At 37.0% G+C, this 15,183-nt stretch overlaps 2 protein-coding genes across 5 annotated transcripts in view; both read right to left on the bottom strand.

Moving 5' to 3' along the window:
• Positions 1-3,614: 3,614 nt before the first annotated feature.
• On the bottom strand, positions 3,615-8,793 carry LOC146748053 (uncharacterized). Its single transcript, XM_085496198.1, has 2 exons — positions 8,771-8,793; positions 3,615-8,263 (listed from the first exon to the last, which is right to left on the bottom strand). Exons 1-2 carry the CDS (start codon positions 8,791-8,793, stop codon positions 4,189-4,191), a joined length of 4,098 nt encoding a protein of 1,365 aa, XP_085352324.1. The 3' UTR covers positions 3,615-4,188.
• Positions 8,794-9,131: 338 nt separating this feature from the next.
• LOC100378801 (galectin-8-like) overlaps positions 9,132-15,183 on the bottom strand; it is a 44,221-nt gene continuing 38,169 nt past the window's right edge. For 2 of the 4 annotated variants that reach the window (XR_014931596.1, XR_014931595.1), the window contains exons 8-10: positions 9,746-9,937; positions 9,546-9,600; positions 9,132-9,322 (exon numbers count right to left, since the gene is read on the bottom strand). Coding sequence is in view for 2 of the 4 variants with exons in the window: in XM_002731543.4 (XP_002731589.1) it covers positions 9,592-9,600; positions 9,815-9,937 (132 nt within the window). In the remaining 2 variants the exon portion in view is untranslated. The remainder of the gene's footprint in view (positions 9,323-9,545; positions 9,601-9,745; positions 9,938-15,183) is intronic. The other 2 variants (XM_002731543.4, XM_085507874.1) reach the window with 2 other exon arrangements.

The raw sequence follows: 15,183 nt of genomic DNA, 5'->3' as shown, positions 1-15,183 counted from the left end.
CCTAGTAATAAACTAAGTTTAAATCCAGGTACTGCACCGCAGCAATAGGGACAGGCAGTTTGGGAGGTCAAAGAGAATAACACACACATACACATAGATGTATTGGATCCATATAGGGGGTAGTTTATTACTAAAGCACTATGAACTAAGAAACCAGTGTTTTCACAAGGAATATGCAAATTTATGCAAATGCTATGTAAATGTGAACATGCTGACTTTGAAAACACTTGTAACGTACATATCTAAAAACTGCAAACTAAACTAATGGACTAAAGTCCCCAAAGATCCAAGACATCGTAGTGAGAGTAGTTGTTACGTAGAATGTAGTCTGGCTATGAATTGGTTCATTGTTTGGCGCCTCAGAGGAAGGGATGGATGCAGATATTTTCTGAAGGAGTCGCTCTGCCAGTCCCCCAGGAGTTTGATTAACTCAGTGGGTATACCTGAGGACAACGCCCATGAAGCACCACCCCGGTGAAAACTGTGGGTTGAATACTGATCAGCATTATGCACCAATGGAGCCAAAAGAGAGGCCAGACGTTTGGTGAACATAGGAGGGAGGACTGGCTGGGAGGGAAGGAGTATAAAGGCTGGTCCTTCAGGAGGAGAGGGGGTATTCCTGAAGGCAGCAATAACAGCTGAAACGGGACAAAGAGGATGATTGGGGAGGATTGGGAGGGGTAAAAGCAGTTCACGACTTTTTGTTTGGATGGTTTTGGACCACCTAATTACCATACCTATGCCCCATGGAAACACCCGGAAGTCACCACATGACAAATGTTTAGCAGGATCAAAAAGCCGGATGGATGGGGGGAGAACATTTGATTTTCACAGGAGACCAAAAAACATAACCAAACATATAGCCCAAAACACTATATCTGTTACATGTGAGTGATCAAGCTGAGCATGAATACCAAGGAGAAGCTGTGGCGTTATAGGTAGCTTACGAGTAACGGAGGTACCCTTAACCCGGGCGATCCCTTTCATCAGAGAATTGAGGGTGAAATTCTCTGTGAGTGGGTTAGAGGATCCACATTCAGAATGCAAAAGTCTGATGACATTTAGATATTGGTGAATTGAGCTCGGCTTGAGACGCCTTGCCAAGTGGGCCACATATCTATATAGAACACCCGGGCTAACAGGGACTGGGCTGTAACCAAATTCTAAGCAGAATTCCAAAAAGGATTTCCTATGAACCTTGTATGTTCGTTTTGTGGAGTCTGCGAAGGTGCGGCTTCTATAGAAGGCGATCTCAGCATCCAGTTCTGACTCCATTTGTCGGAGTCGAGTACCTGCTAGACAAGAGAGAGTGCACGATGAGTCATATGATATGGTAATGACAGAATGAAGTTTCTGGGTTCCCAGTATGTGTCACTGTGAAGTAAGGAGTAAAGGCACTGTGCTTGACCAGGTTGGTGTAACCTAGATATAGCATCCGGAATGTCATTTTGCTTTCCTGGGATGTGTATGGCATGTATATTAAAATTGTAAGAAACTGAAAGCCAAAATAACTCCCGAAGAGCAGACATTACTAGCGGGTTGCGAGATGTACCATGATTGATATTGGCCATTGCGACTGTGCTACATACTGTGTAAATACATGCACTGTACAGTCTCGCCATCTAGGGCCCCATCTCCTAGCTGCTAAAATAATGGAAAGAACTTCTTTATGATTGATATGAAGGGATTTTGCGGCAGGCCAATCAAGACCCCAAGAGGTGTACTGCCAATCCCCTCTATGGAATATACCTGATGCCTGCGTGGAGGCATCCATGAGTATGTCTGTGATAGGGCGAGGGTCAATAAATTTGGTTGAGCCGTTAAAAAGAGGGAGGCAGTTTAACCACCATTGAATGTCGGCAACAAATTCAGTAGATAAAATGACCTTATGCGAAGGGCAGTGCAATTTGTTTAGCTGGTCTAGAATGCGGCGGAGGAAAGTTCTACCTCCCTTTATGACTCTGCATGCCCATGCGAGTTTACCCGCAAGGGACTCCAGCTGGCGGCGATTAGCACATTTTCTCTTCGAAAACTTGAGCAGCAGCTCTTGCAATTCATTCAGTTTTTGCGTCGGCAGGCGCAAAGTTAGCGTGGTGGTATTTATTTCAATACCAAGAAACGTAACCTTTTGAGTGGGTCCCATAACCTTACCCCAAGCAATGCGGAAACCTAATTGACGAAGTAGGCTGATGAGTGTGTTTAGGGCCATCCTGCATGTGGCGTAGCTTTCAGCAATGATGAGAAAGTCATCGAGATAGACAACCATGGCCTCACAAACACGGCGAGCCATCATACGTCTCACACTTTGGGTTAGCCTATGGAAGATACTTGGAGCCAATTTTGCACCAAATGGGAGGCGTGTATCATAAAGGTAGGTTGGTTGGCTGTCCCCCCCAAACGTCCATTCAATACCTGTGGCTTGGTAGTTAGAGGGATGGATTTTTACGGAGCGGTAGGCTGACTTTAGGTCAACCTTAGCTAGGTAGTTGCCATGTGAAATTAATTTTGTTGTGTCATCAATTGTTTGGTATCGGAAATGTTCATGAGAGGCATAATCGTTGACTGCGCTGCCTATTGGTTGACTGCAATCATGTATTAGCCTAACATCTTCAGAGTTAGGTTTAGGGATAGCACCTAGTGCGCTAACTATGGTAGGTCTATATGGGGTTGGTAAGTAGTAACCCTCCGCAATTTCTGAAAGTAGTTGGGACTCTACTTTCTGACGTGCCACTCCTGTAGCAGAGCGATAATTTTTTGTATATGCAGGGCGATATGCAACACCCTCAGTGGTTATGTGAAACCCATTTTTGATGCCTGCGAGGAGAAATTCAGCGTCGGGGTCATTTTGCAGTTCATTTTGCCATATTATGTAATTGAGAGCGTAATCTGGTGGGGCTGGTTTAGGGGTGGGTGGCGACTCCGTAATTAGTTTTTTGAAACCAGGGAAGGTGTGGCATGGGTAGTTTTAGGATGTACCTTGCGACAAGTAGGCTCTAGGCACACATGTGCATAGGTGCATGAAGTACCAAATTTGCAATTACCTCTATTAAATCCCAGGCATATCGGTCTACCTGATTGACTGTCAACCGGAGCTGGTGTACGATTTACCGAGTGGGAGTGAGTAGTATTACCAGATTTGAATTGTCCACTTACATTGTCCATAGTTTTGTTAGAATGTGGGGCAAATGGCACTTTTTCCTTTAAACTAGTATTTATTATCCGTTAAACAGCTGTCATATCACGTGCCCCTGTCTCTGATTAATATATCCAGTTTGTGTTTGGAATTCCATCAGCACGGGCCACGGAAAAGACAATTGCATTATATGAACTGTAACTCTGTTTAGGAAGTGTGATGTGGTGCTATATAGTGCATTGCCACTACACCATGTCTAAATTGTTAACCCTGTATTATATCATGGTTGTTCTTTCATTACATGTACTATGGATAATCACCAGGAACCGAATATTAAATTTGAGTTGAGCAACACCAGCCCACAGTTCCTAAAATCATCCTTGCCCACTAGTAAACAAAAAAACTTTGAGTTGAGCGGTACTGTTGTTTATCATAATGGAGACGTCCCTCTTAACAAGCAAGGAAACTATCAAAACAAGGATTGCTGTCCACACAAAAAGTTTTATTTTATTAATGTCGCCCAAAACCACATAGGTCATGCAAAACAACTCAGCTTTGAGGTACACTATTGACTAGAATTTTACACAGAACTAAATTCTACGTGTTGGTCTTCTGAGTACATAAGTAATAGCAATTAATCCGCATTTTGACTTTGTTAGTCACAATATTAACGATTTAAATTTAAATTAATTTAAATCAGCATCAGACTGACTGTATATAAAAAAAATCACGAATATATCCAATTTAAATTCACTTCGATTTAAATGGTCAATATTGATGAGTATTTTGTACTTTAATGGGATAAACGTACGCTCAGAACAATGAATCACGTAACCATAAATTGTATCAATCACAGAACACCATGGCGCACCATTCAAGTTTCCGCAAGCTGATATGCATATTTCATTGTATCGTTGCTGTCAAAGTACATGAATTACAAGACAACTTAGAATGAAAGTAAGCATAAAAAATATTACTGTACTCGTAAGGGCGCCGCCGCCATGAGTACGATCATTTTCACTTAATTATTGCCAGTTCTATTTAAAAAAGCATGCTTAATGAAAAAGGCCCATAATATTGTTAAACATTGCCCTTTTACTAGTTGACTGCAATACCGTTTTACTAGTTGACTGCAATGCCGTTTTACTAGTTGACTGCAATGCCGTTTTACTAGTTGACTGCACTGCGGTTTTAATAGTTGACTGCCATGCCGTTTTACTAGTTGACTGCAATACCGTTTTACTAGTTGAGTGCAATGCCGTTTTACTAGTTGAGTGTAATGCCGTTTTACTAGTTGACTGCAATGCCGTTTTACTAGTTGAGTGCAATGCCGTTTTACTAGTTGACTGCAATGCCGTTTCACTAGTTGAGTGCAATGCCGTTTTACTAGTTGACTGCAATGCCGTTTCACTAGTTGAGTGCAATGCCGTTTTAGTAGTTGAGTGCAATGCCGTTTCACTAGTTGAGTGTAATGCCGTTTTACTAGTTGACTGCAATGCCGTTTCACTAGTTGAGTGCAATGCCGTTTTACTAGTTGACTGCAATGCCGTTTTACTAGTTGACTGCAATGCCGTTTTACTAGTTGACTGCAATGCCGTTTTACTAGTTGAGTGTAATGCCGTTTTATTAGCTGAATGCAATGCCGTTTTACTAGTTGAGTGCAATTCCGTTTTACTAGTTGAGTGCAATGCCGTTTTACTAGTTGAGTGCAATGCCGTTTTACTAGTTGAGTGTAATGCCGTTTTACTAGTTGACTGCAATGCCCTTTTACTAGTTGACTGCAATGCCGTTTTACTAGTTGAGTGCAATGCCGTTTTACTAGTTGAATGCAATGCTGTTTTACTAGTTGAATGCAATGCCGTTTTACTAGTTGACTGCAATGCCGATTTACTAGTTGACTGCAATGCCGTTTTACTAGTTGACTGCAATGCCGTTTTACTAGTTGACTGCAATGCAGTTTTACTAGTTGACTGCAATGCAGTTTTACTAGTTGACTGCAATGCCGTTTTACTAGCTGACTGCAATGCAGTTTTACTAGTTGACAGCAATGCAGTTTTACTAGTTGACAGCAATGCAGTTTTACTAGTTGACAGCAATGCAGTTTTATTAGTTGACTGCAATGCCGTTTTACTAGTTGACTGCAATGCCGTTTTACTAGTCGACTGCAATGTCGTTTTACTAGTTGACTGCAACGCCGTTTTACTAGTTGACAGCAATGCCCTTTTACTAGTTGACTGCAATGCAGTTTTACTAGTTGACAGCAATGCCCTTTTACTAGTTGAAGGCAATGCAGTTTTACTAGTTGACTGCAATGCCGTTTTACTAGTTGACTGCAATGCCGTTTTACTAGTTGACTGCAATGCCGTTTTACTAGTTGACTGCAATGCCGTTTCACTAGTTGAGTGCAATGCCGTTTTACTAGTTGACTGCAATGCCGTTTTACTAGTTGACTGCAATGCCGTTTTACTAGTTGACTGCAATGCCGTTTTACTAGTTGAGTGTAATGCCGTTTTATTAGTTGAATGCAATGCCGTTTTACTAGTTGACTGCAATGCCGTTTCACTAGTTGAGTGCAATGCCGTTTTACTAGTTGAGTGCAATGCCGTTTCACTAGTTGAGTGTAATGCCGTTTTACTAGTTGACTGCAATGCCGTTTCACTAGTTGAGTGCAATGCCGTTTTACTAGTTGAGTGTAATGCCGTTTTACTAGTTGACTGCAATGCCCTTTTACTAGTTGACTGCAATGCCGTTTTACTAGTTGAGTGCAATACCGTTTTACTAGTTGAATGCAATGCTGTTTTACTAGTTGAATGCAATGCCGTTTTACTAGTTGACTGCAATGCCGATTTACTAGTTGACTGCAATGCCGTTTTACTAGTTGACTGCAATGCCGTTTTACTAGTTGACTGCAATGCAGTTTTACTAGTTGACTGCAATGCCGTTTTACTAGCTGACTGCAATGCAGTTTTACTAGTTGACAGCAATGCAGTTTTACTAGTTGACAGCAATGCAGTTTTACTAGTTGACAGCAATGCAGTTTTATTAGTTGACTGCAATGCCGTTTTACTAGTTGACTGCAATGCCGTTTTACTAGTCGACTGCAATGTCGTTTTACTAGTTGACTGCAACGCCGTTTTACTAGTTGACAGCAATGCCCTTTTACTAGTTGACTGCAATGCAGTTTTACTAGTTGACAGCAATGCCCTTTTACTAGTTGAAGGCAATGCAGTTTTACTAGTTGACTGCAATGCCGTTTTACTAGTTGACTGCAATGCCGTTTTACTAGTTGACTGCAATGCCGTTTTACTAGTTGACTGCCATGCCGTTTTACTAGTTGACTGCAATGCCGTTTTACTAGTTGAGTGCAATGCCGTTTTACTAGTTGAGTGTAATGCCGTTTTACTAGTTGACTGCAATGCCGTTTTACTAGTTGAGTGCAATGCCGTTTTACTAGTTGACTGCAATGTCGTTTTACTAGTTGACTGCAACGCCGTTTTACTAGTTGACAGCAATGCCCTTTTACTAGTTGACTGCAATGCAGTTTTACTAGTTGACAGCAATGCCCTTTTACTAGTTGACTGCAATGCCGTTTTACTAGTTGACTGCAATGCCGTTTCACTAGTTGAGTGCAATGCCGTTTTACTAGTTGACTGCAATGCCGTTTTACTAGTTGACTGCAATGCCGTTTTACTAGTTGACTGCAATGCCGTTTTACTAGTTGAGTGTAATGCCGTTTTATTAGTTGAATGCAATGCCGTTTTACTAGTTGACTGCAATGCCGTTTCACTAGTTGAGTGCAATGCCGTTTTACTAGTTGAGTGCAATGCCGTTTCACTAGTTGAGTGTAATGCCGTTTTACTAGTTGACTGCAATGCTGTTTCACTAGTTGAGTGCAATGCCGTTTTACTAGTTGAGTGTAATGCCGTTTTACTAGTTGACTGCAATGCCCTTTTACTAGTTGACTGCAATGCCGTTTTACTAGTTGAGTGCAATGCCGTTTTACTAGTTGAATGCAATGCTGTTTTACTAGTTGAATGCAATGCCGTTTTACTAGTTGACTGCAATGCCGATTTACTAGTTGACTGCAATGCCGTTTTACTAGTTGACTGCAATGCCGTTTTACTAGTTGACTGCAATGCAGTTTTACTAGTTGACTGCAATGCAGTTTTACTAGTTGACTGCAATGCCGTTTTACTAGCTGACTGCAATGCAGTTTTACTAGTTGACAGCAATGCAGTTTTACTAGTTGACAGCAATGCAGTTTTACTAGTTGACAGCAATGCAGTTTTATTAGTTGACTGCAATGCCGTTTTACTAGTTGACTGCAATGCCGTTTTACTAGTCGACTGCAATGTCGTTTTACTAGTTGACTGCAACGCCGTTTTACTAGTTGACAGCAATGCCCTTTTACTAGTTGACTGCAATGCAGTTTTACTAGTTGACAGCAATGCCCTTTTACTAGTTGAAGGCAATGCAGTTTTACTAGTTGACTGCAATGCCGTTTTACTAGTTGACTGCAATGCCGTTTTACTAGTTGACTGCAATGCCGTTTTACTAGTTGACTGCCATGCCGTTTTACTAGTTGACTGCAATGCCGTTTTACTAGTTGAGTGCAATGCCGTTTTACTAGTTGAGTGTAATGCCGTTTTACTAGTTGACTGCAATGCCGTTTTACTAGTTGACTGCAATGCCGTTTTACTAGTTGAGTGCAATGCCGTTTTACTAGTTGACTGCAATGTCGTTTTACTAGTTGACTGCAACGCCGTTTTACTAGTTGACAGCAATGCCCTTTTACTAGTTGAAGGCAATGCAGTTTTATTAGTTGACTGCAATGCCGTTTTACTAGTTGACTGCAATGCAGTTTTATTAGTTGACTGCAATGCCGTTTTACTAGTTGAGTGTAATGCCGTTTTACTAGTTGACTGCAATGCCGTTTTACTAGTTGATTGCAATGCCGTTTTACTAGTTGACAGCAATGCCCTTTTACTAGTTGAAGGCAATGCAGTTTTACTAGTTGATTGCAATGCCGTTTCACTGGCTGACTGCAATGCCGTTTTACTAGTTGATTGCAATGCCGTTTTACTAGTTGACTGCAATGCCGTTTTACTAGTTGATTGCAATGCCGTTTTACTAGTTCACTACAATGCCGTTTTACTAGTTGACTGCCATGCCGTTTTACTAGTTGACTGCAATGCTGTTTTACTAGTTTATAGCAATGTCCTTTGTTCAAGTCAAAGAAGAAATCATGGCCATGTTACGCTGTGATATAAAACCATCAACTTAAAGACGGAGTTTGAATTCATAGGTCGCACATAAAGCAATGAGATAACGCACTTTCCACTGAGTTAAAGCTTGTGACCATATACATTGAAAATAATCATTGAAAACGACACACTTCCTGCCACTTTTCTAAATAATGAAAACAAACATCACAAGTGAAAGTAAAGCAACTAAAGGGCAATTAAAGTATGTTTTAGAAATAATAATCGATTTGTTTTGTCATTATATCAGGTCATTGCATATCATATATTGTTACAGTATCAGTTTAGCATTTTCGTAGACACAGATGTATCTCTTTGTATTCTATCGGTATTAACCCTAACCCTAAACATGCATTGAAAAGGAACTGGCATGTACACCATAAAATCGAATATGGCCATATTTGGCTGAATTACAATAATGGATGTGCACCTGTAATCCAATATGTATGACCATTATACAAATATTGATCCAATCCAAATTCGCCCGGTTAAGGGCTCTGAAAACTGCTGAAAACTTGTGAATTATTTGCTACTGATCATGTTATGCTATCATAAAAGGTGTTTTGAGTCATGTGATGTATCAATTTGGATCATGTGATTTACCTTATAAAAATACATGTTACTTTAGAAAGACATACAGACTCAAACATATACGCACAGGATGGATGATTGTGCCTATGTATGATATGCTGTTTTGTGCATGTGCTTAAATGCGATTGGTCAAAGTATACCAGAGATAGGACCCGGTAACTTTATTTGTTAAAATAAAATGGCGTGGAATATAAATATATCGGCTATGCCAATATGTTATTTAAACTAAGAATCGAAAACAATATACTTGATTTTAAGTATTAGTATAAAAACATCATAAGAACCAGACATCTGCCGATACCAGGCGCACTGTACATTCACATTCACTTCGACCGCTCTGTTGAAAAAAGTAAAGAATTGTAAAATATACAAATTAAAATAACAGGTCTACTTATTGATATCGTATCTGGTTTATACGAACATCGCCACCAAAGTGTATTAAATTAGTATTAACTTGCTGGTAAGCAATTCGGCGTTTAATGAGCGAGCCTGAACTTCAAGGTTCACATCAATGACAACACAAATCTATCACTGTTTCCAGTAAACATAATTATACTTACATGTTGACAATGGGTCCTATTGGGGTGGCAGCTACGTAAGTCTTATCTACTGCAACTCAAAAATAAAACATCACACAAACGTTAGTTATAATCCCAATTAAGTTAAACACAGATTTATAATTATATTAGGTATATCAGTATTCATGATAGATAATGTTTTGTAACTGATAGAATTCAAAAAATGCTAAGGCTGAACTTACTGTGTCATATTAAACAAATGCTTTATATAAAATGTCATAGGTGATAGGTTACTATTTTTTGCCGCGTACCTGTTCATCCTGGAACTTCACAGATGTGATTATGACGTCACCAATGATACCAAGATAGTCGATCTTCTTCAGAGGTCTGACACGGTGTTTGTACGTAATGTAATGCTGACCGTTGACAGCAACCTGTAAGGACATACAGTTCAATATTTATGTCACCAATTCATCCTAAAATGTATACATACATTTATTCGCAGTGACCCATATTAAACAGTTATGGAAGTTAGGTAGCATTAACATCAATGATCAGATTTCCTCGACGTTTTCACTGTGGTTTTATTGTATGCTGATGTCCACTAAACAAAGAAGAAACGATACAGTCACAAAACAACTTTTCGCACAAAACAGAATCAAATATCCATGTAAATGGTAATTTTGAGGCCCATGGTAGAAAGCTCTCACAGCTTCCGTTTAGTTGTCAATAATTAAAACAAACAAATATAGTTATATGATTGGTAATTATGGTAGTAAAGAATTATTAACACTTTGTTATAATCATTTTAAATGAAATAATGATTTTCTTGGCAGTTTTTCTGCCTAAAATATTTGGTACTGAAAACAAATGAAAAGTTAATTTGTCAAAATCATAAATTATGTGGCAATTTAAAAAAAAAATGCTAAAACTTACAATATGTCTCTATCGTTGAATAAAATACATTTTGTTGAGAGACACCGGAAAAATAAATACAAGAATGAAACCAATTTGATCATTCAATAAACTTGAATTTATTAAAATTACAATATTCTGTGCCTGCAAATAGCAGTACACCTTATATATGAAGGCATTTGGTTACAGTGTTTTATGATTTATTTCAACTTCAAGTCAATATAAAAAAGAAAAGTCATCGAAATAACGTAACAATTATTAATTTCAATATGTATTGCCAGTCATTGTAACATTCGCAACGCCTTGATTAAACACAACTGTATGATAGATACTACTGGCCAAACAATATTTCTCAGCTCAGTATCATTCTTCTGAAATGTATAATATTATAGGTTATGTGATTTTGCGTCATAGGTAAGCATTCACGGCTCTAACAGTAGTGCACATATTCTTCTCTATTAGTGTACAGATGAATGATATATGGACCTCAATATTATGATAAAGTGAAGTGAAGACATATCATGCCGTATATAAATCAGAGTAGCCTATTCATGAAGGAACTTTCTACGTAAAACAAATGAAGCTGAAACAATCAGAGATCATCAACTTAGTTGATTCGTTGTATTGTTTTACCAGCTTATAATATCTGACATAGAAACGTTTGAATGTTGAGATAATAAGATAATAAGTTATAAAAACAAACTTGACTTAGCAGCTTGGATGACAGATGCCTATAATGTTTCTCATATTCATCCCACCCTGTGTAAGCTCTAGAATATCGACTTACTTGCGAAATGTATACCATATGCAGGAGAAAGAAGGTTCTTACTACAAAGATTGAAGAATTTGATGAAGGTAAAATAAAAGTCATTTCGTTTGTTGTACAGTCTGTGGTTTGTTTAACTCAAATTCAGGTAAATATATCAAATAAAGATAACTATTAATGGAATGATTGTCAATAAAAAGTATATCACCCATATAGTTGAGAATGAATGATTTTCTCCCTGAATCTGTTATTACAAATTTTGCCTCATAGGAGTAAAGAAAAAAAAAGGTCAGCAGAGGACCACAATTAGTTCCCATTTAAATGCCAATGCTTCGTTGAAACGCACCAAACATCACAATCAAATTTAAACATTAAGTATTATCTTGTGTTTTGAACTTTGCATACCGGTAACAAAATAGGTGCTTGTGTACCCTGATACATTGTACTTGCATCGTGAAGTACCATTTTTGCATGTCTTTCAAACGTATTTTGGAAGACCATCTTGCAATCTTTGATGGTAGAAAAAAACAGATGTTAAGATCTAGCAAAGTCGTTCGTTAAACACTTAAAGAACTATAATATATAATAATATAAGCTGGGCAAGTCATTGGCTTTTCCGGAGTTAACCACCACCCACAAAACGCACACACACACTCACACTCACAAATAAGTATTTGTCACCTGTCTTCCAAATACCTTGAACCGGACTGATCATTAAATCTAGTAACAAATGCTCATAAGCATTCTCCAACTAATCTATTAATAACTGACCGGATGCATTCGTCACTTGTCTTGTAAAAACTTTGCACAATGATGGTTACAGAATACTTTTCCACCAGAAATGTTATTAAATCTAGTAAAACTGACCATTAACAATAATACACCTATTTTCAGAATACTTTCCCACCAGGACGGTTATTCAATCTAGTAAAACTGACCATTAACAATAATACACCTATTTTCAGAATACATTTCCACCAGGAATGTTATTAAATCTAGTAAAACTGACCATTAACAATAATACACCTATTTTCAGAATACTTTTCCAACAGGAATGTTATTAAATCTAGTAAAACTGACCATTAACAATAATACACCTATTTTCAGAGTACTTTTTCCATCAGGAATGTTATTCAATCTAGTAAAACTGACCATTAACAATAATACACCTATTTTCAGAATACTTTTCCACCAGGAAGGTTATTCAATCTAGTAAAACTGGTCGTTAACAATAATACACCTATTTTCAGAATACTTTTCCACCAGGAATGTTATTAAATCTAGTAAAACTGACTATTAACAATAATACAACTATTTTCAGAATATCTTGCATCAAGCTGATCATTAAATCTAGTAATAACTGATCATAACCATTCATCACCCGTCTTCTGAATACACTGCACCAGGACGGTTATTCAATCTAGTAAAACTGACCATTAACAATAATACACCTATTTTCAGAATACTCTTCCACCAGGAATGTTATTAAATCTAGTAAAACTGACCGTTAACAATAATACACCTATTTTCAGAATACTTTTCCACCAGGAATGTTATTAAATCTAGTAAAACTGACCATTAACAATAATACACCTATTTTCAGAGCACTTTTCCACCAGGAATGTTATTAAATCTAGTAAACTGACCATTAACAATAATACACCTATTTTCAGAATACTTTTACAACAGGAATGTTATTAAATCTAGTAAACTGACCATTAACAATAATACACCTATTTTCAGAATACTTTTCCAACAGGAATGTTATTAAATCTAGTAAAACTGACCATTAACAATAATACACCTATTTTCAGAATACTTTTCCAACAGGAATGTTATTAAATCTAGTAAAACTGACCATTAACAATAATACACCTATTTTCAGAATACTTTTCCAACAGGAATGTTATTAAATCTAGTAAAACTGACCATTAACAATAATACACCTATTTTCAGAGTACTTTTCCACCAGGAATGTTATTAAATCTAGTAAAACTGACCATTAACAATAATACACCTATTTTCAGAATACTTTTCCAACAGGAATGTTATTAAATCTAGTAAAACTGACCATTAACAATAATACACCTATTTTCAGAATACTTTTCCAACAGGAATGTTATTCAATCTAGTAAAACTGACCATTAACAATAATACACCTATTTTCAGAGTACTTTTCCACCAGGAATGTTATTCAATCTAGTAAAACTGACTATTAACAATAATACAACTATTTTCAGAATATCTTGCATCAAGCTGATCATTAAATCTAGTAATAACTGATCATAACCATTCATCACCCGTCTTCTGAATACACTGCACCAGGAATGTTATTAAATCTAGTAAAACTGACCATTAACAATAATACACCTATTTTCAGAATACTTTTCTAACAGGAATGTTATTAAATCTAGTAAAACTGACCATTAACAATAATACACCTATTTTCAGAATACTTTTCCACCAGGAATGTTATTAAATCTAGTAAAACTGACCATTAACAATAATACACATATTTTCAGAGTACTTTTCCACCAGGAATGTTATTCAATCTAGTAAAACTGACTATTAACAATAATACAACTATTTTCAAAATATCTTGCATCAAGCTGATCATTAAATCTAGTAATAACTGATCATAACCATTCATCACCCGTCTTCTGAATACACTGCACCAGGACGGTTATTCAATCTAGTAAAACTGACCATTAACAATAATACACCTATTTTCAGAATACTTTTCCACCAGGAATGTTATTAAATCTAGTAAAACTGACCATTAACAATAATACACCTATTTTCAGAGTACTTTTCCATCAGGATTGTTATTAAATCTAGCAAAACTGACCATTAACAATAATACACCTATTTTGAGAATACTTTCCCACCAGGACGGTTATTCAATCTAGTAAAACTGACCATTAACAATAATACACCTATTTTCAGAATACTTTCCCACCAGGAATGTTATTAAATCTAGTAAAACTGACCATTAACAATAATACACCTATTTTCAGAATACTTTCCCACCAGGAATGTTATTAAATCTAGTAAAACTGACCATTAACAATAATACACCTATTTTCAGAATACTTTTCCACCAGGAATGTTATTAAATCTAGTAAAACTGACCATTAACAATAATACACCTATTTTCAGAATACTTTTCCAACAGAAATGTTATTAAATCTAGTAAAACTGACCATTAACAATAATACACCTATTTTCAGAATACTTTTCCACCAGGAATGTTATTAAATCTAGTAAAACTGACTATTAACAATAATACACCTATTTTCAGAATATTTTTCCACCAGGAATGTTATTAAATCTAGTAAAACTGACCATTAACAATAATACACCTATTTTCAGAGTACTTTTCCAACAGGAATGTTATTCAATCTAGTAAAACTGACTATTAACAATAATACACCTATTTTCAGAATATCTTGCATCAAGCTCATCATTAAATATAGTAATAACTGATCATAACCATTCATCACCCGTCTTCTGAATACACTGCACCAGAACGGTTATTAAATCTAGTAATAACTGACCATAACTATTCATCACCTGTCTTCCAAATACCTTGTACCAGGATGGGTATTAAATCTAGTTAGAACGCCTGTCTTCTTAATACCTTGCATCAGGTTGGTTATTTAATCTAGTAATAACTGACCATAACCATTCATCAACTGTCTTCCAAATACCTTGTACCAGGATGGGTATTAAATCTAGTTAGAACGCCTGTCTTCTTAATACCTTGCATCAGGTTGGTTATTAAATCTTAGACTAGTAATAACTAACCATAAGCATTCCTTGCCTGTCTTCTTAATACCTTACACCAAAATGGTTATTAAATCCAGTAATAACCTCATAATATACCAAAGATCTGACATTGCGTTGGCGAATTGGTGATAATTTTCCAAGCTTTCTCCCTCTGTTTCACTACCAAAAATATACTCCAGTACATTTGCTATGCGCTTCGTCCGCGCTCCG

The sequence above is a fragment of the Saccoglossus kowalevskii genome, chromosome 2, assembly GCF_978046115.1.
Source record: "Saccoglossus kowalevskii chromosome 2, keSacKowa6.1, whole genome shotgun sequence".
In the NCBI taxonomy this organism is placed as follows: domain Eukaryota; kingdom Metazoa; phylum Hemichordata; class Enteropneusta; family Harrimaniidae; genus Saccoglossus; species Saccoglossus kowalevskii.
Note: the sequence above shows the minus strand (reverse complement) of the source record. Positions and strands in the feature narration are given on the sequence as shown.